This window comes from Cydia splendana, chromosome 14 (genome assembly GCF_910591565.1).
Source record: "Cydia splendana chromosome 14, ilCydSple1.2, whole genome shotgun sequence".
Taxonomy (NCBI): Eukaryota; Metazoa; Arthropoda; class Insecta; order Lepidoptera; family Tortricidae; genus Cydia; species Cydia splendana.
Window position 1 is genome coordinate 13229550 of NC_085973.1, and position 23944 is coordinate 13253493.

The 23944-nt window shown below is 37.3% G+C and overlaps 1 protein-coding gene across 9 annotated transcripts in view; it reads right to left on the reverse strand.

Moving 5' to 3' along the window:
- Positions 1–4370: 4370 nt before the first annotated feature.
- The window catches only part of LOC134796654 (glycogen synthase kinase-3 beta), a 48174-nt gene continuing 28600 nt past the window's right edge, over positions 4371–23944 (reverse strand). For 6 of the 9 annotated variants that reach the window (XM_063768794.1, XM_063768796.1, XM_063768797.1 and 3 more), the window contains 9 exons: positions 22770–22960; positions 20959–21042; positions 20151–20210; positions 18385–18495; positions 16702–16939; positions 15301–15398; positions 13996–14091; positions 7861–8155; positions 4371–6961 (listed from right to left, as the gene is read on the reverse strand). In XM_063768794.1, the coding sequence (XP_063624864.1) occupies positions 6909–6961; positions 7861–8155; positions 13996–14091; positions 15301–15398; positions 16702–16939; positions 18385–18495; positions 20151–20210; positions 20959–21042; positions 22770–22960 (1226 nt within the window). In that variant the 3' untranslated portion in view covers positions 4371–6908. Of the gene's footprint in view, positions 6962–7860; positions 8156–13197; positions 13328–13995; positions 14092–15300; positions 15399–16701; positions 16940–18384; positions 18496–20150; positions 20211–20958; positions 21043–22769; positions 22961–23944 lie in introns of those variants that run through there. The other 3 variants (XM_063768795.1, XM_063768799.1, XM_063768800.1) reach the window with 2 other exon arrangements.

The following is a 23944-nucleotide window of genomic DNA, read 5'->3' on the forward strand; positions in this document are numbered from 1 at the left end:
TATTTTCTTATTTTATCATGCTACCCCGCTTCAAACCAACTAAATTATCTTAATTTAATAATTAAATCATTTTTTATAGGTTACCAAGAAATGAACATAAAAAGAAAGTGTCTGGAGATGGAGATCCTGACCGACTCTCGGGAGCACTAGGGTAACTCGGGGCCGTGGGGTCGTTACTCCACAAGCTGCCCTGCGGGCTTTTTTATATCATTATTATATTTTTTTTATATAATTCGACATTAAGAGACCATATACTTACATATAGTTGTAATTTATAAAATGGTTAATGTATTGTTATTATTTTTGCTTGTATTGTATGTAAATTCAATGTTGACGTATAAAAATGCCCTTGTGGCCTATTTGCTGAATAAATGTTGAAGAAGTTGAAGAGCGGAAGTCATTCCTTATTTTTGTAATAAAAAAAATGTTCTGAAGGTGTTTTTTTTTTTTCACCCGTCGCTTAATAAGCTTGAATTTTGTATCGCTCTCACTTATAGATACGGCGCACCAAGGTCGAGGTGCAGTGCGGTAGTGTGTTACAGACTAGGGTTAGCAACACAACAAAATTGATTGTAATGGAGAGGTAAAGTCCAAGAAAAACACGTACACTTATTCTGACATCCAAAACAGATGGCGCTGTACTGCGCCATGTGTTTTGCGGTCACTAAGTTGTCAAACGTCAACTTTTGAAAATCAGAGTTACCGCAAAAATCGCAATATGTATTGCGTAGTACAGCATCATCTCGTTTACCTGTCAAATTTGAAGCACGAAATTGTCCTAGACTCCACACATCTTACTCAATCAAAGTATCTTTTCACATAACAATATACTAATAAAGAATTTTTATTTATTTACTTACTTCCTATTAAAACATAAACTCCACAAATAATACATACTTAGTATTTTAAATAAAATGAGCCGAGAATGTTAAAAAGTTATCGATGTATCGATAAAACCTAGTAACAGTAAAAATCTTCTGGGCAGCACTAAAACCGCCATGTTTAGTTCTAAGATGACGTCACAGTGGCACGCATTATTCGTTGACGTTTCACTTCCATAGGTTTCATATTTCAGTGCATTTGACATTTTGAGTCATTTCATTTGACACAATTTTGACGGACAAAATAAACGCGTGTTTAAATGGCCTTTACACTGTCGGACAGATGTATTTTCAATATGACCAACATTTTATTTTGTATCATGTATACACTATCTCAAGGGCGCAATGTTTTCTGTTCTCTTTCACGTCGCAGCAACTAGTATCATTTCTCTCTCCTCGCTCTTTTAAAAATGCCGTTTGTCAAAAAAGGACAACCATACTGTTGACAAGGTGGACTTCAAATCAAGTGTTGCCTTTCTTGATGCGCCCAGGCTGTGTATGTGTGCGTAAAAGCGTATATGTGTGCTCTTTTAGGGATATGAAAAGTCGATTTTAATCATGTTATATATCGATAAACGCTACACAGCGGAACGAAATAGCGTTTAATTGAAGCTTCAATATCTTCGTTAAACATAAACATAATTGAAATGCTAATGGATAATGAATATATAATAATATAATTCAATTATTGCGGAACACCTATTTTAGGACGTATTCATGTATTTTAATTAAATATCTGAACTTTCCCTTGGTTCCCTGCTGGGGCGTGACTATAAAATTGTGATCTGATAACCACAATAAAGAATAAAAGCGTTTTTGGTAATTTTAGGTATCGTTAAGCCTTTGAAGTAAAATTAAAATTGCAAGAAATGTCGATAGTTTATCGATATGACTTTATCGACATGGCTACAGCAACGTGGGCCTCATTGTTAATCGTACACTAAACAAAAGTGGCAACAGTGACAGCTCGCTGAGACACCGTCTCTATATATTATAAGTCTATGCACTATCTAATGTTTCGTGTCATAAATTCTTGCTCTCACTTATAGTGATAACACACTATCGCACCGCACCAAGGTCATTGTGAGACGCACCCATAAGTAAGAGACGCGAGAAAGCGATATCTCTTTCTCGCTCTTACTTATCGGTGCGTCGCACAATGACCTTGGTGCGGTGCGATAGTGTGCTAGCAGCTTTAGTGCCCCGCACCCATAATAGTGGTAACACTATCGCACCGCACCAAGGTTATTGTGTGACGCACCGATAAGTAAGAGCGAGAAAGCTATATCTGTTTCTCGCTCTTACTTATCGGTGCGTCGCACAATGACCTTGGTGCGGTGCGATAGTGTCTACCACCTTAAGGTCGGGGTGCGGTGCGGTAGTCTGTTACGCCTTCAAATTTTAAGGCCGCATTAAAATTTTTCGTGTATGCCTATATATAGCCGGTCAAACAACTTTGTCAGTAGAAAAAGGCGCGAAATTCAAATTTTCTATTGGACGGTAACCCTTAGCAGCTTGGCAGCACCTAAATTTTTAAAATTTGCCGCTCTTTTCTACTGACAAAAATGGATCGCAGAACTGCATGAATCTTGCATGAATGAATCCTTGGCAGAATAAGACGGATGCATGCATAGAGCGGAAATCAAGGGCCCAACGCTTTCTGTTCTCTTTCACGGCGCAGCAACTAGTATCATTTCTCTCTCCTCGCTCTTTTAAAAATGCCGTTTGTCAAAAAAGGACAACCATACTGTTGACAAGATGGACTTCAAATCAAGTGTTGCCTTTTTTGATGCGCCCAGGCTGTGTATGTGTGCCTAAAAGCGTATATGTGTGCTCTTTTAGGGATGTGAAAAGTCGATTTTAATCATGTTATATATCGATAAACGCTACACAGCGGAACGAAATAGCGACGAATTGAAGCTTCAATATCTTCGTTAAACATGAACATAATTAAAATGCTAATGGATAATGAATATATTATAATGTAATAAAATAATTAAATTATTGCGGAACACATATTTTAGTAGGTATTTATGTATTTTAATTCAATATCTGAACTTTCCTTTGGTTCCCTGCTGGGGCGTGACGATAAAATTGTGATCTGATAACCACAATAAAGAATAAAAGCGTTTTTGTTCATTTTAGGTATCGTTAAACCTTTGAAGTAAAATTAAAATTGCAAGAATTATCGATAGTTTATCGATATGACTTTATCGACATGGCTACAGCAAGGTGGGCCTCATTGTGAATCGTACACTAAACAAAAGTGGCAACAGTGACAGCTCGCTGAGACGGGATCTCTATATATTAAATCTATGGCGGAAATGCTGCCTTAGGTTTGTCTATGGTTTTTGAACAGCCCGGAAACGCGCGCAAAATAAAAACGGCTAAATGGTTCCGTGACCCTTATCGTGAAAATAAATAAGGTCAGGAGGTACAGGAACTTCATCCCAAACACAAACTACTAAGATGCTACGTCCTAACTCAACAATGAATGCTTGTTTATGTCGCTTCTATATTCTCACTTCTAGATTCAATTATTAGGTTGCGCGTATGGGTGGAATCACATCTGTCAGCATCGAGCCGCATTTTATATATGAGAAATTGCTCGTTAGTATGAAGATGCGTACGCATCCAAAAGCTGAAAGCATGCTAACGAGCAATTTCTCATATTTAAAATGCGGCTCGATGCTGACAGATGTGATTCCACCCTATTGCAACTCTTTTTATGGTTCCGTATCTCAAAAGGAAAAAACGGAACCCTTATAGGATCACTCTTGCGTCTGTCTGTCACAGCACATTTTATCCAAAAGTACTAGACCAATTAAGTTGAAATTTAGTACATACACATATGTAAAATCGTGACCCAAAGACGGACCTCTTACTTAAATAAATGAATTTTAAACATGGAGGCCACTTTTGGGGGGTAAACGAGAAAATTAAAAAAAAAAAAGTTTTTTAACCTTTTGAACGCCACAGACGGCAATTGACGTCAACGCAAAATCGTGACGACGGCATTTGACGTCGATCGTTTTTTGATGAAAATCTACTGAAAAATACCCCACTTTTAGGTTGGCATTATTTATTCACAAAACTAAATTTTACCCCCGTGGCGTCAGTGGCACGGCCAATGGATGCGCCGTTTGGCGTTCAAAAGGTTAAACTATATCGTATTACATACAATGAAAGAGCTCATTTTGAGAATCTCAAGTATTTTTTTTTTGTAATTTTAAAATAATTAATTTAGAAGTTATTCAAGAAAATAGCCAAAAAATGATGATTTCTCCCCCTTCATCTCCGAAACTACTGGGTCTAAAATTTTGAAAAAAAATAATACAAAATAGTTCTTTATCTATAGATGTCAAGAAAACCTATTAGAAATATGCAGCCAAGCGTGAGTTTTTTATGAAACTTAAATATAATATAATAACAAATTAATGAAAGGGGTGTGCCTAAGGGATAATTAATGCTAAAATAAAAAAACATATTTACTATTCATTTAATATTTACTTTTATAATTATGTTATTTTCATTCATAACTAACAACGATATGGGTGTTATGATGTATTCAATTTCAGTTAAACAATTTTAAAACAAAATACAAATTTCACTCACTATTAAATTTAATATTACAGTAATAGTAATAATAAAAAGTCCTTTTACTTTAAATAATTTATAAGTCATAACCCCATTTCGAACTATGTGTTTTATATACGGAAATTCTCGTAAAGGTAGTAAATGTGCACGCAAAACGTGAGTGAGAATTCAGTGGGATAAAGTTCAATAAACATCATTTTCATACATTCAGGTCACTAGTATGTCTTAATCTTTTTACACAGAGGGTCTTTAGAAGCAACGTCGATTACAAAATCCATATTAGATAGACTTAATAAAAATATGCGTATCTAAACTACTTCCCCGAGCCCGCAGCGGTGCCGGCAGTCGCAGGCTGCGGGCGCCCGGTACGGGGCGGCAAGCGACCGGTACCGGACCGCAGCGCCCAGTACCTGACGCCGGCTTCACCCTCCTAGCCTACGCCCACCCGGTAACCGATAAACGGCACTCAGAGTCATACCACAAAGATAATTATAATATATTTACAAGACATATAAAGGTGTCAGCAAATCAATAGCCTTATTGACGACAACTAAGCTCCACTAGGTGTGATTTCAAATCGTTGCGCCGCGCGCTCACCGAATGGCGATGATACATCCCTTAAGATACAATAATTTTACAGCTAATTAAAAGTCATTGCGTTTCAGGGTTCAAAGGTAAAACGAGGATTTTGGAAATACTAGGCAGTGCATGCTACAAAGAAAAAGAAAACTAGCATATACATTTCATTACATGTAAAAGATAAAATCATCGCGTATGTTTATGTAAATGTAACGATACGTTACTTTCACAAAATTTTGACTATTTATAACGTCGAAATTGCGACGAACATTCACTTGTTAAGCTTTTAAAACTTTCGATCAACTGTAATCATTATTAGGACGTGAATCGTGACCGTGCTACTAACGGATAGGTTATAACATTACGTAGGCTGTTTAGGTGTTCGAGCTACCATCACATCACCCGAATACACAAATACAACAATTATATCGTTAAAGACATATCCATATTTAAAGAAAATGGAAAATTAAAGAGACAACCTTTCTCACGAAGCAATATCTTAGTAGAGAAGGGAAAGTATTCCGATAAAGAACGCTATAATTTTTAACCTACCTTGCATAAGTTCCAAATGTTCTATTCGTAAGTCGGCGCGCATTCGCGTCTAAGTAAGCGGATGGTCGCGCGCTGAGACTACGTATTCCACGCATAATGATTCCGTTACTCTACGTTAAAGGTTTACTACCTTTGCCTAATTTGTTTTTATGCCCAATTGAAGTGCAAAACGAAATTAGTTCGCATACGTACTTAAAAACTATGACAATGAAAATAGCTTTATTTATACACCGTTTCATAAATGACTACTAATAACCATAGTGTTTTCAATGACAATTTTTTTATATAATAGAAATATCATTTATTGAATATAGAATACAATATTATCGAAAAACTATGTCGTTACATTAGGACATCGACAGTGCTATCAAATAGATTACATTTATCCAGCTTTGGATAAGACAATAAGGTACACCGCAATAAAAAAAATGTTATTACATATAGAAGTTGCCCGAAAAAAAATCTATAATGTAGTAAATCTAAAAAAATTATATTCTCTGAATTGTTTATACAAATACAATATTCCGAGTTATTATTAAACATTATAAATTATCTCGAGAGATCAGTTTACGCTAGTTATAAAAATTTACAAGTATGCTCCCTATGAATGCGAAAAATGTACCATCTGCTAAGTTTCATCGTTGAAATAACACTAGGCATACGCTTCGTAAGTTTTATGAGTTAGTGATACGTTCCAACAATAAATACACTAATGCACTACAGAATATGTCTGCCCTACTGATTACACGGCCAAGCAAGTTTACGCTCGCAATAAAGTATCGCTGTCAGACCGGCGGCGGCCACTGATCCCGTGACGGTAGTACAAGAAACAAAAGGAAACAACCGCTCCAGGTGATCATCTGTCGTTTACCCGGTAAATATTACTCTCCAACTCAACATTTAAGGTATGTACACAAAGAGACAATTTGAGCTTACAAAAGTACAAAGTAATCACATCGCGACGGTTTAGAATCTACAGCGGATTTACCCTTCTCACCGACTACGACAGCTCAAGCTTTATCGACAATCACACTACAGTATCACACGATAACTCGCCGAAAACACCTATTATGCATAAAATTTATCCCCGACGGCCAATAAAAAGGACTATCTCTAGTTAGCATACGAATGACTCTCAATCTAAAATCCGTATCGGAGAGGTTCGCTCGGCTCGCGGCCAATGATACCAGTTGTCGTCCACCACCGGGCGACGATATCACTGTCCCGTCCGCGGGAGCTCGCCGGCGCCGGCGTGCGAGCGGGACCACCAGCCGGCGTGGGAGCGGGACAACAAGCCGTCTACGACGCGCTCGGCGACCCGCCGCTCGGCCCGCTCGCTGTCGCATTATCGCCTGCAATACAAATGTAACATTACTCGTACGCTCTTATGATGGATGACTTATAAAAGCATCGGGAATATAAAATGGTGCTCCCAGAATATCCACCGTCTCGTTTCCAGGTGCATTTGTCATGGCGGTGAATTTTTCAGGCGTAACAACGCGGTCATCACACTCATGTGTATCTATATGCCATTGCTGCGTAAGTGCGAAGGCCGCCTGTGATATATTTTGTAAAACACAGATTTGACTTTATTTAAAACGCTCTCAACACCGGCAACATAAGATCAAGGGCAATTTATGTTATAACAATATTTTGAGAGTGAATTCGGGCCATAAGGCTCGGTTAAGATACCGTATGGGTGTATTATTGAGTTTTAATAATCCTCTCGAAACACAAGGTCCGAACTGATAACGAGAATAGTAAAAGTAGGTATAAAGTCTCAGCTACGGAACGTACGCTTGATGCTAAAGCCGACATCGGTCAAAAAAAAAGCACAAGTATGGCGGTCGGCGTCATCGTCAGGCATGCACGCAGAACGCTCGAAGCGTACACTCAGTGAAACTCGGGTTACATTGCGCTTAATTTCGCACTGCGATTAATTTCTTGCGGTTTCAGACTTGGAAGGGCGTGGGCTTATGAAGCACGCCGGACGTTACATTTTTTGCGGTTCCGAAACCGCAAGAAACGTAACGCAGGGCGTTGTAAGCGTTAGGGCCGACTTAGACGGCGCGCGAACTCGCATGCGAATTTAGTTACATTGCGGGGACTGTCGGTTACGTCCAATTCAACCGACCGTACAAATACCGCAACGTAATGAAACTCGCATGGTCGTTCTCGCACCGTCCGCATGAGCCTTCAGTGACATGTCGCAGGGGAGGTGGGGGGAGGTGGGGGGTGGAGTCGCACTCACACGCGGAGTCCTGGTCCAGCTCGGGCTGGTGGCTGGCACAGGGCGTGTCGGCGGCGGGGCTGGCGCGCGGCTTGAGGAAGTCGTTGAGGCTGGGCTGGATGTTGAGCTCGTACTCCGTGAAGTTGAACAGCGGCGGCAGCGCGCGGCCGTTGGGCAGGCGCGCGGCGGGCTCGCGCAGCTCGTCGAAGAAGCTGTGCGCGCACGCCTGCAGCGGCGACAGCCGCGCCCCGGGCGTGTACTCCAGCAGCCGCGACACCAGCGAGATGGCGTCCGGCGGCGTGCACGCGCGGAACACCTGCACACACACGTACACCATTATTCACGGCTATGTTTTAAACCTACTTCACAGAGTTCGAACCGAGGAGCAGCTCTATACGGAATTTAAACTATTGTGAGACATACTAGACCTAGGCTCTCCGAAACATGTCGCGCGAGTGACTAAAAACAAGTGAGTCTAAATCGTAAAATTATTCGAAGCTCTATACGGCCTAATTTGTGCCTCCAAAAACGCTCCGAACGAATTCGCTGGACCGAGTGCCAGTATCGAACGATTTCGCTCGGAGCGATTTTTCGTGGTCATGCGTTTCGTGCCCATCTAAGTCTTATCAAGTTATCACATACGTAAGTTGATGCTGTCAATACATAATAAAAAATACAACTGTACGAAACCGTTGTCCTAAATTGTACTCTGTGCCTATTGTATAGAATTCCGACATACCTGCCATCATCTCAGTCACTCACAATCTCAGTCTCAGTTCTACAGCGTACCTGAGTTCCGTTAACACAGTCCATAATCCATAAAAACCGGACATAATAAGAGCGAAACTAATTCTATTCTAAAGATAAATTATCTCCCTATAAAAACATATAAATAGCTATATTATGTAGTATGAGTGCATAAGAAACATTTTTTGAAAGTAGTAAGGCGCACCGCAATCTAATTTCATTGGCTGGCCGTGTGCGTTACTGTGCCAAGGTTTGAGCGGCTCTGTATACATTGCTTGTAGAGCCCTCACCACGCACTTTGCATATCATATATATAAAATTGAAAAACCAGAACGGGATAAAAAACGAGCGAAGAAGAGAGATGGCGCCTTACAAATTTCTAAAAAAGTTTTTGACACGTATCTCGAATACAACGCACGTATGATAAGAAAAAACTGTTTAAATCTATTATCTACATATGAGAATAAAACTAAAACATAAAAACTATCGCTTTCGATGCGTATTTAATTTACAATAAGGAAAATAAATTTTCATATCAATCTTGATTTTACGACTTCGACCATTTCTCGGCAACTCTCGGTTGCTTTCGTTTGGCGGTGCTACAGATTAGACCAAATAATCCGTAAGTTAAAGTAACCTAAATTATGTTTGTCATGTTGGTATACAGGTATTTCTGAGTTTTTTTACACGAAGTAAAATAAAAAGTGCTGCCAACCTCAACCTTAGTCCATAGCCCATACGAGTGAATTATGCCATTTATGACATATCAATCAAATTAATATTATCGTATGATTATCGTGTTAATAATTTGTATTTTATTGTTTTAAATTTCTTTATGAGTTATTATTATTCAGATTGATTTTCATGGCTTCGGCAAACATTGTCATTCGTCCAGGGAAAGGGCTGCCGAGATAAGCCAAAAATACAAAGTTATAGAATGGGAGACGAGCGTACTTGGGACAACAAAATGGGAGACGCCCGATGGCGAGAGCTATCGCAAGATCGCAAGAAACATGGCGTGATCTGGTATCGGAGGCCAGGTGAGTCCTTTGGATCGTTGCGTCACCTTAGCCGTAGTAATGTTAAGATCCAGAAAGGGAAATAGGGACTACCTACGTTTGTATGAAAAGGTGATTTATGGGTGGTGGTCGTCCATATTCGTGGCTTAAAGCGGAAAATAAGTAATCTAATGAACGTTTTTGCAACTAGGCTTACGACAATAAGTAATAATTTTATGTTAAAACAAGTTTTAAATAAATACCTACGTACGTTATAAGAAATTTTCGAATTAAGTTATCCAAATAACGGCTACCTACTTGACAAATAAGAAATCCTTATCACAGTTATAAACCCTGGCAGGGTTGAATACATAATAATGTCGGTATTTAACTAAACATAAGACAAACTCTTTATTTTATTTACGCGAGCGGAGCTGCGGGCCCGTCTAGTTACCAATATAAACGTAATGACTAGAAAATAAACATCAAAGTTCTTTATATTAAAATCATGTTATAATGACTTTTTAATTAAATTTAATCACGGTTCAAATCTTGTTTAATAAAACCACTCATTAAAACAATGTTAACACTCACGGAATGAGAAACGATTGGAAGACTATTATGTTAACGTTAATTGTCGGTTAGCTAATTTGAATTTGATGAAATGACATTGCGAAACCATTTTAGACGTGATAGGAGCAAATGTTGCAATTTTGTGTAAGTATTAAGTTATAATCATAAGTCACAAAAATGGAAGCGAATTGCGCGCATATCATCGAGTACAATGTGCAAAACCAGTTGTAGGTAAGTACTTGGTATTCTATATTAGGTGATTAGCGGTATGAAATGCCTTAAGGCAGCGGTCGGCAACCTTTTAGCAGCCAAGGGCCACATAGTAGTTAACGAAGTTGACGCGGGCCGCACTTTGTTAATATTTATCCCCCTTATTCATAAACGTTTACTAAAGTTGACAAGCCGATAATAATCGTTTGTCCCTTTCCATCATACCAATACGTCGGAAAGGGACAAACGATTATTATCGGCTTGTCAACTTTAGTAAACGTTTATGAATAAGGGGGTATGACTTTATCAGACATTGTTGTTTGTCAATATTACATAAAAAATAGCCAGGGAGGCTCGCGGGCCGCCTGTTGCCGACCGCTGCCTTAAGGCATTAAATCCGCCATTTGTATTTTCTTGTATTGTGCAATAGAGGTTAAATAAATAAATAAAAAGATGTTTTGCTCCTTGTACTCAATGAAATACCCGTAATTTGCTCCCATTTTCGCGAAGTATAGTTATAACAAGAAAGAAAACCAATAATTTACAATATTACACTCAGCGTAACGGCACACTGAACACCAACAAACATTTCATAGGGATGGCAACTGCTGGACTATTTACACTACTATTAGACCAACAAGTGAAAAGACGACAAGAATGTGCCGTGCTTATAGCGTGACACGCCATAAGAACGTTGGACTATAGTTCGTTTTTTTAGCATTAGAAAGAACTTGAAAGAAGGTAAGCGATCTTGACATGTCATTTAATTGAAAAACGCTTTTTAAAAATTAATAACTATTACTTATGAAAGCAGAATAATATAAATGATCGTATTAGATTCATAATTGTTACATATTTGCCGTAACTTATTTTTAAAATGTGTTTTTCAATTAAAAGACGCATCAAGATTGTTTACCTTATTTCTAATGCTAAAAAAACGAACTATAGTGTACAGTCAACGTCAAAAAATACTATGAGTAGGTACTATGCCATATAGGAACTACTGGTGTTAACTTAACGTTATAAAAGGTTATAATTATAACTGTTTGAAAATTATTATTTACTTTTGACGCTGACTATACAGAAAGACGTGGATAATTGTGCACACATTATTAATAACGATGTGGTTTAAAGACTTACTGGGCAAGCCAGCTATTATGTAATTACTTACAATCGATACTTATAAATGTCACTGACTTATGCTCTTGCATAAAACATCATTCGGTTTGCAGTTTCTGTTTGGAAACATAGTGAAATGTCACCTCCCCCAAGTATTTTAAACGACATTCTACTCGTAGCATGGATATTTTCCCAAGATTAAAACGAACTTCATAGCCCACTACTACTAGCATAGCTTCACTGCCGAAACCGACACAAGACCAGACGATTCAACGGAGCCACGCCGTTTTGTCGCAAAAATAGTGTTTAGTTTTTTTAAGTTTATATAAAATGCATATATATGTTAGTCTGTAAGGTATTTGTAATATGGACCTTGTTGCCTGATTTAAAATGTTAAATAAAATAAATAAATTTACTGTCCGTTTAGGAACTTAGTTTTTTTTTAACTTGTAGCACTTGCTCAACGGACGAGTTGTAGTTCTAGTAAATGCTCTCTTGATTGTTTAAAAACTGATGAGAAAGATGCATTTTAGGCAAAGTAATCTGATGCAAATTTCGAGATGTTTCCTTGTAGTATTAGGGTCCGGTGCACCAAACATTCAGTTACTGTTAAAAACTTAAAACGTCCGGTAAATTTTATTGTTTGAAAAATTTCATACTTCAGTGACATTTATTAGTCTCTCTGACAAAAACACCCTTATAGCCACGGATAATATGTACAAGTAGGATTCAATTAATTAGGCACATTCAATGAATCAGCATTGCCATCCCCATTTCAGTAGACAGCTTCAAAACATTAGAACGACTATAGGTCTCCAATTCATGCCAAAGGTCATGTAGCAACCGACACTAAATGCCTTCATTTGCATACAATGATAATGAAGTAGGTAAGGAAATTTCAATACGATTATTTATTTTATTTCTACGATAAAATGGCCGTTTCAAATGTGTATTAATTAAGCAAATTGGCAATGTTCACGCTCCCTTAATAATCATAAATATCAACTGTTATATAAGGCTGAATATTAATTACAACATAAGTACTAATGAAATTAAACGTAGTCTGTTTTTAAAACGTTAACCATCCAGTTGACAAATCGATATCATCATAGCTCGTCTCACTCGTTTTTCCTTTGTTTCGTATAATTCTGTATTCGTCACTTGTTCTTTATCCCTCTTGTTCGCTCTTTGGCATTTTATCTCAGATGTCACGATTTTAAAAATCGTACAAGGTCAAGTCGTTTTAGTAATTCAGTTGCTTTGTGTTTTACTTGAGTTGAGTGTACTTTGTAAAACCAAGGACAAAACAGAAATAACGCAGTCTAATTTAAAACTTGGGTTCCATAATTTCACATAATATTTCTGGGCTTGTCGATGGTAAACGAATTAAAAACCATATCTACATTATCACTAAAGTGACTCAAACGTATTTAATCATACAGCAATTTCCGTATAAAAAAAAAATTTGAGCACGGTTTTCTGTTTTAAAGGGATGACGTCAAGGCTCGGAACCGGTTTTTTCTTCATACAAAAAATACCGGTATTATTACGTTCTTTTTCGTTCTTTGGTTATTTTTTTCATTTTTAATGGGAAAATCTAATAATACGAAGTTGTTACCTAAATACATAATACAGTCCTACGTAAATAGTATAAAATAATTAAAAATAATGGGCTATTTCGGGTTTTTCAAAAAAACCGGTTCCGAGCCCTGGATGACGTTTCATTGCCAAGGCGCTTTAGTAATGTATCGAATGATGGCACTTAGCAACGAGCAGTGTCTTACTCGAAGCCGCTGGTGGTCAGTGAGATTCTTGGGCATGGTCATTCGCTCCAACATATACTGCAATGACGGCGCAATATCATATACATAAATATAATATACTGTGACTACATTACGGTATGTCCGTACGTTTTGTAGACTACCTATTTATGTTTGAAACATCGCGCTTAGGTCAATGCAAGTTGCACAGCTGATCAATACGTCGAGCATCTACTATTGGCGCATTTTCAGAGTCCTCGTATTTATCTCATTACACTTTTTAGAAAGTTTTTGTTTGATTTTGGTTTAGAACTTAGAAGGGAAGTGAAAAGGGGGCAGGTTTTGAAAGAGCGTCTCGCGCTTTGGTATTTTTGGAACAGGTTTTACACGAGGTTTTTTTTTTTTAATTGACAACACTGATTTCACGTAAAACTGTCGAAATAATGCAAGTGCCTATTTAAAAAATTGACTCCATCATGCCACTTCTCCCCTAAATAAACCCAACAAAATTATTGTTAATTTAAAAATAAGAACGTTTTATTACAGAGTGCTCGTCTTCTCACCAAATAGCCAACAAAACGCCCGGACATTTTATCAATATCGTGCATCTACTTACGTCAATCCATTATAAATTAATGAGTCTAACTAGTCTACACATAAAACATGTGATTAAACTTTATAGTCTCGCTGTACCATAATGTAGTTTGAAACTATTAAAACCTTAAAATAATACTAGTATGGAAACTCACCTTCGCCCATGGATGACTCTTGATCTGAGGGAATTTGAATTCTGTGTAGTTCGGGTTCATTTCTCTGATCTGTTCCCGCGTGGGAGTGCCTAAGACCTGTAAAAAAATATTATTGTACAATAAAAAACTAATAGAGGAGTAAAAAGAGGGAAATTATTAGCTAACACTTTATTATGATCGGATGGATTTGCTTCATGTTCTTCTTCTTCTTGCTAGGGGCTATATAAGGCTCCATAGCCTATATATCACTGCGACCATCCCTGATCTATTGTGATCGCCACCTACTACAACTCTCGATCCAAACCTGTAACTTCGAACAGCTGCAGGATCTTTTTGATGTCGAGAGACCAACTCCTCCGGGCTCAATATGTGTCTGCCCAGGATTAAGTCACGAGTGCGCATTAAGCAAGGGCACTCTGTGAGGATGTGCAAGGGCGTCTCCTCTGCCTCCATACAGAGTCTGCACCGCCCCATGTCGCGTTTCCCCATAATGTGCATGTGTAACTTTATTTTTATTAATTAATTACAGTGAGACGCCTCATTCTGCTCTCGTATGTTTCTTTTCTCTTAATGAATGTATTAATTATACAGGATATTGACTCTTGGAGACCCTATACATCTCTAGGATAACTTGATAAACTATATAATCTTATAGTTCTGACACCTAGAGACATTTACACCTCTAAATATTATAGTTTTTTTTTGTGTTTTGTATCTGTATTTTTTATGTAATTCGACATTAAGAGACCATATACATCTCTTAGTAATTGTAATACGTTAGATTGAATTGTTAGTTTTATTTTATAAAATTGTTGATGTTATTATTTTTGCTTGTATGTAAATTCAATGATGACGTGAAAAAGTGCCCTTGTGGCCTATTTGCTGAATAAATGTTGATGTTTGATGTTTGTGCTTATTCGGCGGTTGGTTCATGTTATATGCAGGTACTCTATGTAGCGTTTATAATATCTTTATATCATGTGGCGCTAAATAGTTTTTTTTTCTTAATACGAAGACGGGTATTCTCCGCGGCCGGCAATGTGAAATATCAGCGGCAATCGATAAATATATGCTTCTTTTTTATCCAAACGGATCTTTATCTACCTACACGAACGTTTCTTGCGAGGAAAGAGTTCGAAAAGCTGCCTAAGGGCCACTTGCACCATCCCACTAACCCGGGGTTAACCCGTTAAACCGTTAACCGAGTGTCAAATTGTACTGGTAACCATGGTAACTCCTGGTTTAACCGGTTAACTCCGGGTTAGTGTGATGGTGCAAGTGGCGCTGAGTGAAGTAGTCAGTTACCTTGATGATTTCCACGAGTTGGTCTACGCCGGAGTCTCCCGGAAAGATGGGTTGTCCGAGTAACAGCTCTGCTACTACGCAACCCGCGCTCCACACATCTGGAATGAGCCACAGACAAATATATCATTAATAAAAATCTAAATTATTTAATAAAGTGTTTTTAAATATAGTCTACTCAAATCTCTACTAGCTAATACTTTTATCAACTTATAAATTAATTTAGCGATATCATACGCGGTTAAAATAATCAACCATAAATTAAAAAAAAACAATGTCTCATCTGTAAACCTAAGTGAATTCTAGACTATTTAGAGCGGGCCACGCGACGCTAGAAAAAAAAATTGGAACATGAAAATCGAATTACATTTTATACAATGGATTTTTCTTTGCAATGTTCTACTTCATCCGTTTTTTAACTTTATCTTTATTAATTTGTAACCTACATGCTGTTTTTTATACGACATTGTATAGAATAGTGATTAAAAGGTGAAAAGTTATAATAACACGGAGTTATACTTTTATCTTACGACAGAGCAATAACCAATTTGTTTTATTACGTAGTAAATTTATACTATTTTGAATCATTATTTTATTATAATATTAGCCATATTCTGTAAAAAAAATACCGAGCTACTTTATGGGTTTGACCACCAAAAGTGTAGGAGTCTTAACGAAAAGGAAAACCCAACGAACGCAGGTAAGCGGTTCGTATTTTTGGGTATATTTTGCACACTAATCATAATACAACTAAGCGATCAGACTCATAAGTACTCTTGAATAAATAAAACACCCCTGTAAAACGAATGACGTAACTTTACAAGAATTTTGTCAACTATGTGCTTATATTGCCCAAGCCATAATAATATGACACTGACACCCCTGTATCCCAACGATTCTACGACCGCAACACTTGAGCTGCGATAATCGCTCTTTGTTCCGGTAGTGTGTCAACAGTAACACACTAAACTTGACCATTGATGAACCTAATCTCGTTGTAATAAGGTTCAAACATGGCAATTAACTGTCCATTTATGGTGTTCGTATGCGTAATTATTATTAAGTATTTTTTTTTAATAATATCTAAGTTTTCTAAGAGTTCAACGGTGTCCAAGTTCAGTTTGTAACGTTTTTTTAATGGGCGTTGTATTGAAATGAAAGCTTGCAAACCCTAGGTACTTGAAAAAGCATGAAGGTTACTTTGACAGTGTATGTAATGTACGTGTTCTTGGTACAAACTCACAGTGAAGGGTTTTTAGAGTTAATTTTGAATTTTTGACAAACCGTGAAGCGCTTGCGTATGTGTCGACGTTACATAGCTTGAGCACGCCCGGTTTCAGTCAAGTTTATGGCCTAACAAGGCCGAAAGACTCCATGAAGAAAGTTACCAAATGTAACACTCACCGATTTTAGTGGTATAATCTATAGCGCCGAAAATAAGTTCCGGCGCGCGGTAGTAACGCGAGCAGATATATGAGACGTTAGGCTCGCCGCGCACGAGGTGCTTCGCCGAGCCGAAGTCGCACAGCTTGAGGACGCCCGTCTTGGGGTCCAGGAGTAAGTTTTGTGGCTTGATGTCCCGGTGGCAGATGCCCAGCGAGTGGATGTACGCCAGACTTCTGAACAACTGGTACATGTACAGCTGGAAAATATTAAAACAGTGTTGTTAGCATTTATGATGAAAAAAAAAACATTTATTTAGATACAAGATATATACAGTGGTACTGCTAAACAAAACCTATTGAATATACAAATTTGACATTGGCTGAATGTAACAGCTGTCACTGTCACTGTAGTTTATATGTTTAGTTCAAAAAATGGTATCCTGGCGCTGGTAGTAGTCACCTGCAATAATATGTTATACAACGAAGCCCGTAAAAATATGTGACACGCTTTTATTGCGCTACGAATAAGATAGTTCGTTGCGTAATATATTATTGCAGGTGACTGTACGATGGTGGACGTTCGGTTGTATGCATTTCCTTATCGGTGTTATTCGATCTAATATTATATTATTATTTACGAAAGTATTCTTGTTTTTCTATTTCTTTAAGTAAACCAACGAAGGTTAAATGACGTCATGTATACCACGTCAAACGAAGCCGTCTCTCATATGACGTCAAGAATTATCGATCAAATGCTGTTAAAATATAATTAAATTATTCTTGTTTCTCTACTCTACATATATGTGCAAGTTGCGGAAAGTTTGCAAAAAGTTGGAAACGTTGCAGGAAAATTCACAGGAAATAATGAAAACTTCCATGCATTTTTAATATGGAACATTTTCATCCTCATACAAGAATATGAGAAGTTTCCAAAATTTCTCCATATGGAAATTTCGCAGTTTAGGAAACTTTTCGGCGAGACATCAGTACATACTTTAGTCCTTATGAGCCCTTAAGAATCAAATGGTTATGAATTGAATTTATATAAACGGCAAAACGACAACTTTATATACTAGGGTTAAAAAATAAGAAAATGGTAGTTGTCGGATTAGCAAAAGGTTATTACCAGAGTTCTAATTTTTTTTACATTAAGTAAAGTCGAAGAAACGATTATTCAATAAAAGAATCGATTTCGAAATTTTCATGACAACTGCTTAGAACTAATGAGCACTTCATTATAAAGATATTCATTTACCATGCCACCTAATACACTTTATCTATTTTAAATTCTACCATCAACTAAACAAGCCAAGAACACACCTTTCTTGACCTAATTTGCAAACTCTTACCAAGTTCAAGAGTCTTAGACTAACTAACTCTTAACTCAAAAATCTCATGTTATAGTAGAGAAAAGAGAAAGATATCACCCCATTATAGGTGTCGCGCAGTCCGGTAAACGTATCGATCTTCCTAAAAATACCACTGCAGGGTCTACATACAGTCTATAAATAAATTACCTATTTTAAAGGTTTCGTAATTGGCCAACGATTCATATCACACAGCTTTTCAGAGGCTTTTTAAAGTGAGCAACGCGCATTAGAACGCTCTAGTGATAAGTATGCGTCTATTCTATCTTATACGGCAGTTTCTTACGACATACGGGCTTTGGACTATGTTCCCATTTAATATTTTAAGGCCTTACCTTTATAAAACTAATGGGTATGGTTTGTTCATCTTTGGAGTAATGACGTGCCACTTTATACACAGTTTCGGGGATATACTCCAGCACCAGGTTCAGGTACACTTCGTCCTTCTGCAAACGCAAAAATAATGTTAAATGGTGTCTTTCAAACTCTTAAATAACTAATGTACCATGTACCTAAGAATATTAAAGCCTAGAAAAATTTATAAAAATGTTAAAAAGTGGAGCCAGAATACGGCTACCTCTGTATCTTTTGCTTTTACCTTAATTGAGTGATGTGTTAAAACCATATAGTAAAATTGGTTTCACAACGGTTGCCAGCACCTATAGTTTCTAAGCTTTATCATTCTATGTAATGTACATACTTTTAAGATCTGTTTTGAGCCTCGACCATTTTAATTTTACCAACATTTATTGTTTGAGTCTAGCTAACAAAAGTTGAACCGGCAACGCGATAACTCCATTGGTCAATATATGACGCACAGTGTAACAGCGTAGTCTATACTCTGATTTCCAAATCGATTACATAAAAAAACTACTACTTACTATCACAGGTTTTATTCATAATTATGGTTGAACCCATATTAATAACATATCAACCTCGAAGAATGTAAGATTGTAAAATTACTAAAAAGGTAAAACTAATCGGTTATTTTTTTTATACGACTATATAAGATTTCGAAATAAAAATGGATCAAATTCCAATCTTAAGTCAGAGTATATGGAGTTCAGCTTTAGTTAGCCAGATTCCTTTTAGATACATATTACCAATTCACGGATAGAGAAGTAATGTTAGGCGCATGAAAACTCATACAAAATCACAAAAATATAATAAAACAACCCTTATTGTTAGTCGCGTGACCGTATGATTAGTGAATAGCATTCTAGGTGGACTTCTTTGTCTTACATGATTCATTTGAACAAGTATATACATATTTAGGACATCGTGAGAAACGCATCCTTGAGAAGACAAAGATTTGGATGTCTTCCAAAGGTTTTTGGCTCTAGCTTTTACCGAGATAAATAATGATAGTTTACATTGAGCTACCGTGTAGTTATTCAGTATTTAAAATGACGATGACTTTCAAAGCAGTCACAGGAAACAAAAAAAAAACAAAGCAAGCACGGGAAAGATGATTGATATTATAGTCCAAATGCATTGTCGGTCATGAAATGATGTAGATCCGTGTAGCTTCATCCGTTCCAAATGTAAAGCTGTTTGAAAATGGTTTATGGCAGGATTTTGTCTGCGTAAAAATCGACTGGCGTGCTTGGTTACCGAGCAATGTTTTACTATTGTAGACTGGAAATCAGGTATAACACCATGGTTGAGAGGTACCTTGCAAATTTTGGCAACGTGTTTCGATTTGACCCAAGGGCATAATTAAAATAAATTATAGCACATCAAAGCTTTTTTGCCATGTTTATTTAAAGTATTGATGATAATGGTAATATCAACATTATTAACTATCTGTCCGATAAAATTAAATTTTCCAAGTGGTATTACAGGACGTGAGCACGGACCTAATGTTTTGTACAACAAAGCTGTTAACAAGGACTGAAGTTAGGAATTGTACATTACTAAAAATAACCACAAAATTGTGATCGATAGGTAGTTAAATCTGCGCAGTACCTCCCCAGATCACGGTGTAGAGATTAGTACTAATTAGAATACGTGTTTATTTCTCGATAACCATTGCCAAAAGTCTGGAGCTAATTGTGCGTTAGCACACTAGCGCAACAATCTGATTGGTTTAGAGACATACTGTGACTTCAATAGACTGCATTGCGCTTAACAACGTACTGACTGCTGCGGGCACTGCCGCCTTCCCCCAAATAAAACACACAAATAACACAAGCTTAGAAACCGGTCATTTTAAAGTACAGTAGATCTAGTGCCACGCGCACCGAGGGTTCCGTACCATCGTTCGTCGCCGGGCCTATAAAGTCGCGTTTTAATCAGTTATCACTGTGAGTAAACCATCGTTTAATTGTGAAGGTGACGGATGTTTTAACCGCAGCGATAAACGACAAAAAGGCGATCATCATATCCGTGCATACCTTCGATCATGCTAGTTGCCTATATTACAGCATACAGAATACATACATAGAGTTTAGCCTGGACGCGGTTGCGTGGCTGTCGGGAAAATATGTTCACTGACTGATTCAATTGCGATATTATTGAAATTACTCTACATACTTGTTTGCTTAATAAATATGTATGACTGCATACAAACTAGGATTAACATAACTTTTACTTGATTCAGAGACATTAAAAGCGGTTACGAGTTGATGAAAGTACATAAGCATTTGTTACTGTTGTTTCTGAATGTATCGCTAAACGAGTCTTGTAAATTCATAAGCTACAATAGATATTCTTTTTCTAGATACGGAACCCCTAAATATTCACAATCTTAGCAGAAATAAAAGAGTTAAAGAAGAAGTTTGCAGTTTTTACTATATTAACTCTTATATCTCTGACTTATTATATACACATAATGTTAATATCATTCGTAATAATCACATAGTAAATATTTCAACTATTACTATTATCTACAAAAAATGATCACTCACCTTTTCTCCACTAGAGTAAAAGAAGTATTTCAATTTGACAATATTACAGTGCTCCAGCCGTCGCATAATTTGAAGTTCTCGATTCTGTAAAGAATAAAATACCATTTCATCTATACAATTTACGTACATTATCTATTCAATAGAGTTCAACTTGTGCTATAAAGAAGTAGTTTAAATGATAATGCCTATTACAATAGGAAAAAATAGACAAGACTACCGCAGGTATAAAAACGGTTCAAGGCGACCAGTTAACTGATCACAACAATGATACAATTATATTGATCGAAACAAAAAATCTTTTGCAGGAAACTTTTTACGTTTGGCTCATGTACTTGAATTCTACCCAGACCAGTCGGTGGAAAAGGTTATTTAGGAGCATTCCATGAAAATGTCTACCGTTTGTCCCGTACAAACGCGAATTTTCTGAAGATTTGCAGGTATAAGAGTTTCCTTTTCTATGAGAAATGGTTAAAATATGCACAGAAAAATAATCGCCTGCTTTAAATGCCGAAAAAAAGTCGCAACACAGGAAATATAATGCGTTTGTGCGGGACAGCCCGTGGAATGCTCCTTTAGAGTTTAGACGATGCTTTGATCGATATTAGAGATTCCGTAAAAATTAAATTAGTAGACGATACGGCACGATATAAAATATAATATATCTCGAAGCAAAATAGGTTCCTTTTCCCCTATCTATACATATTACTGCGTAATAAAAGTATGCTTTGTTTCATCTGATCATACCAATTTATATTGTTATTTTGTTTTCATATGGCTGAAAGTTGATTAAGACGAATTATGATCAACCAATTAACGGTGTTTTCGGGAACGAATTCTAGCGAACGAATTTTATGTGGTCGTGTCATTTACTAATTTCTCAGTTTCGGAACTTCAACTGACTATAATACTAAAAGGTTACAAGATTACATAGAATTATCTCGATGGTATTTGGTCCCGAGAATACCAACTTTTGATCTACCCTTAAAGTATAAAGTATTGACCGAATGATCGTACAAGGCTTACGTTATGTCGCGTAACTAAACAATTTCACGAACAGGCGGCAATAGCCCGGCCAATGCAATTAGCTACGCCACAGGTCGAGACAGACGTGGCAATAAGTGGGTCGAGCAACTTTTTTATTGCTGTTATTCTGCCCCGTAAAACCAATGAAAGTATTTTGTTTGTAGGTCATAATATGAAAGAATGGGCTTATAATTGCTAAAGACATATTTGGTTACGAGTAGATATAGTTATTAATTTTGACCTAAGAAACATTACCAGTGCGATGAACCCATTCGTGTAATGTTTTTTGATTGGTATTGTAAAATAGGCCAGACTTAAATGTTACTATTAGAAGAAATTAAATTATTTTAATTTTTTTAGGGGGTGCCATAATAAGTGCATATACTTCAGTAAGAAGTGCATATACTTGAAAAAATTCGACCTATGCCGCTGTGGTCCGGTGGCCGAATGGCACAGGCACCTGCCGCGATAGCAGAGGATGCTGGTTCGATTCCAGCCTAGGGCACTGGAGGCCTTGGTCACTTTTTCTTAGTATATGACATTTATTTCAGTTAAGATTTAAATGTTGTCTACTGATAGAGATACTAACGCCACTCCTAAAAACATTGCGATCCGTGGACAGTCTTTTCTGGTTCTTGGCAACTAAGTATATACCCTGCGCGATTTATTGCCACATGTCAAAAATCTAACACCTTATTCGGTATGTCTAAAATATAATCTGTATGTTCGTTCCATCATTTATCATTCCTTCTTCAAGTCAAGCCAAGTAACACGTGAATGTCCATTACCTTAAACCTTTTGTCCTGAAGCACTTTTTTGATGGCAATGAGCTCGCCGGTGTCACATAGTTTGGCCTGGTAGACGACGCCGAAGCTGCCGTTACCGATGAGCTTCATGTCGGCATAGCTCACTTCCTGCGGCCGGTCGGGGCCTTGCCCCGGCGTCGCCACCACAGTCGTCACCTTTGAGCCGTCCTTGCCTGGAAAAAATATAGAGCCGTTTAGTATGTCATTTATTACGTCCCACTACACCGCTCATTATGAAACATTCCCACTGAAAAAGACGCTAAAGACTAGCAATCATTAGCGGGCGTTTAATTTGAGAACGCTAGTAAAGCTCTCATCACATATCATTTGAACGATCGTACATACTTATGTAGATACTACGCCGCACGCAGCATCAGATGCGTCCACGATTATGACCTCGCTCCTATCTTCTATTCCACATACTTGATAATAAAATTGTCTTCTGACAATGCCAATTCGCTGTACCATGATGTCAACCCATAAATGTACGATTTATTGTCATAGACAGAGAACAATTGTCAAGATATTGAATTAGAGGATTGCGTATAAAAAATAGTAGACTAGTATTCATTGGATTCCAGGGATAAACATGGCATGGTATCTTAGTGTGGGATGCAACTCAACGGCGCTACTCGCGGTTAGTACTTAGCAATCACTTAAGTATATGAATTGGCAAACACCGGTTGTCTTATATGGTAAATAGCGATTTGTGGTACGTGCGCAAATCTAGGTTACCACATGACCCGATCACCCTTTTATGAATGCTAGTCGAATTAAATTGATCGCGTACATGTTCATAGTTACCTAGAGCTTGCGTTAAACCTATAATGGATTAGGTCAAATGTCATTTGTCTGTTATTGGAAAACTACAAATTGTGTGTACCAACAAGATTCAAATTAAACAAGAAATACGGCACAAATGCAGCTCAAAAATAAAAACACGCTTATTTTGCGACGTTACGAACGGAGATAAAACAAACGATTACGAATACAGATACATAAGGGATGAGGAAAGTTCGGTTCACTAGAAAGGCAAATACAAGGGCCCTCATAAATAATTGAAAATGTGTTTATCAGCGCTTAATGGGGTCGTCCAGAAATCATGTGATCATATTTGGCCTATTTTGGACCCCCCTCCCCCTTGGTGATTTTAACGC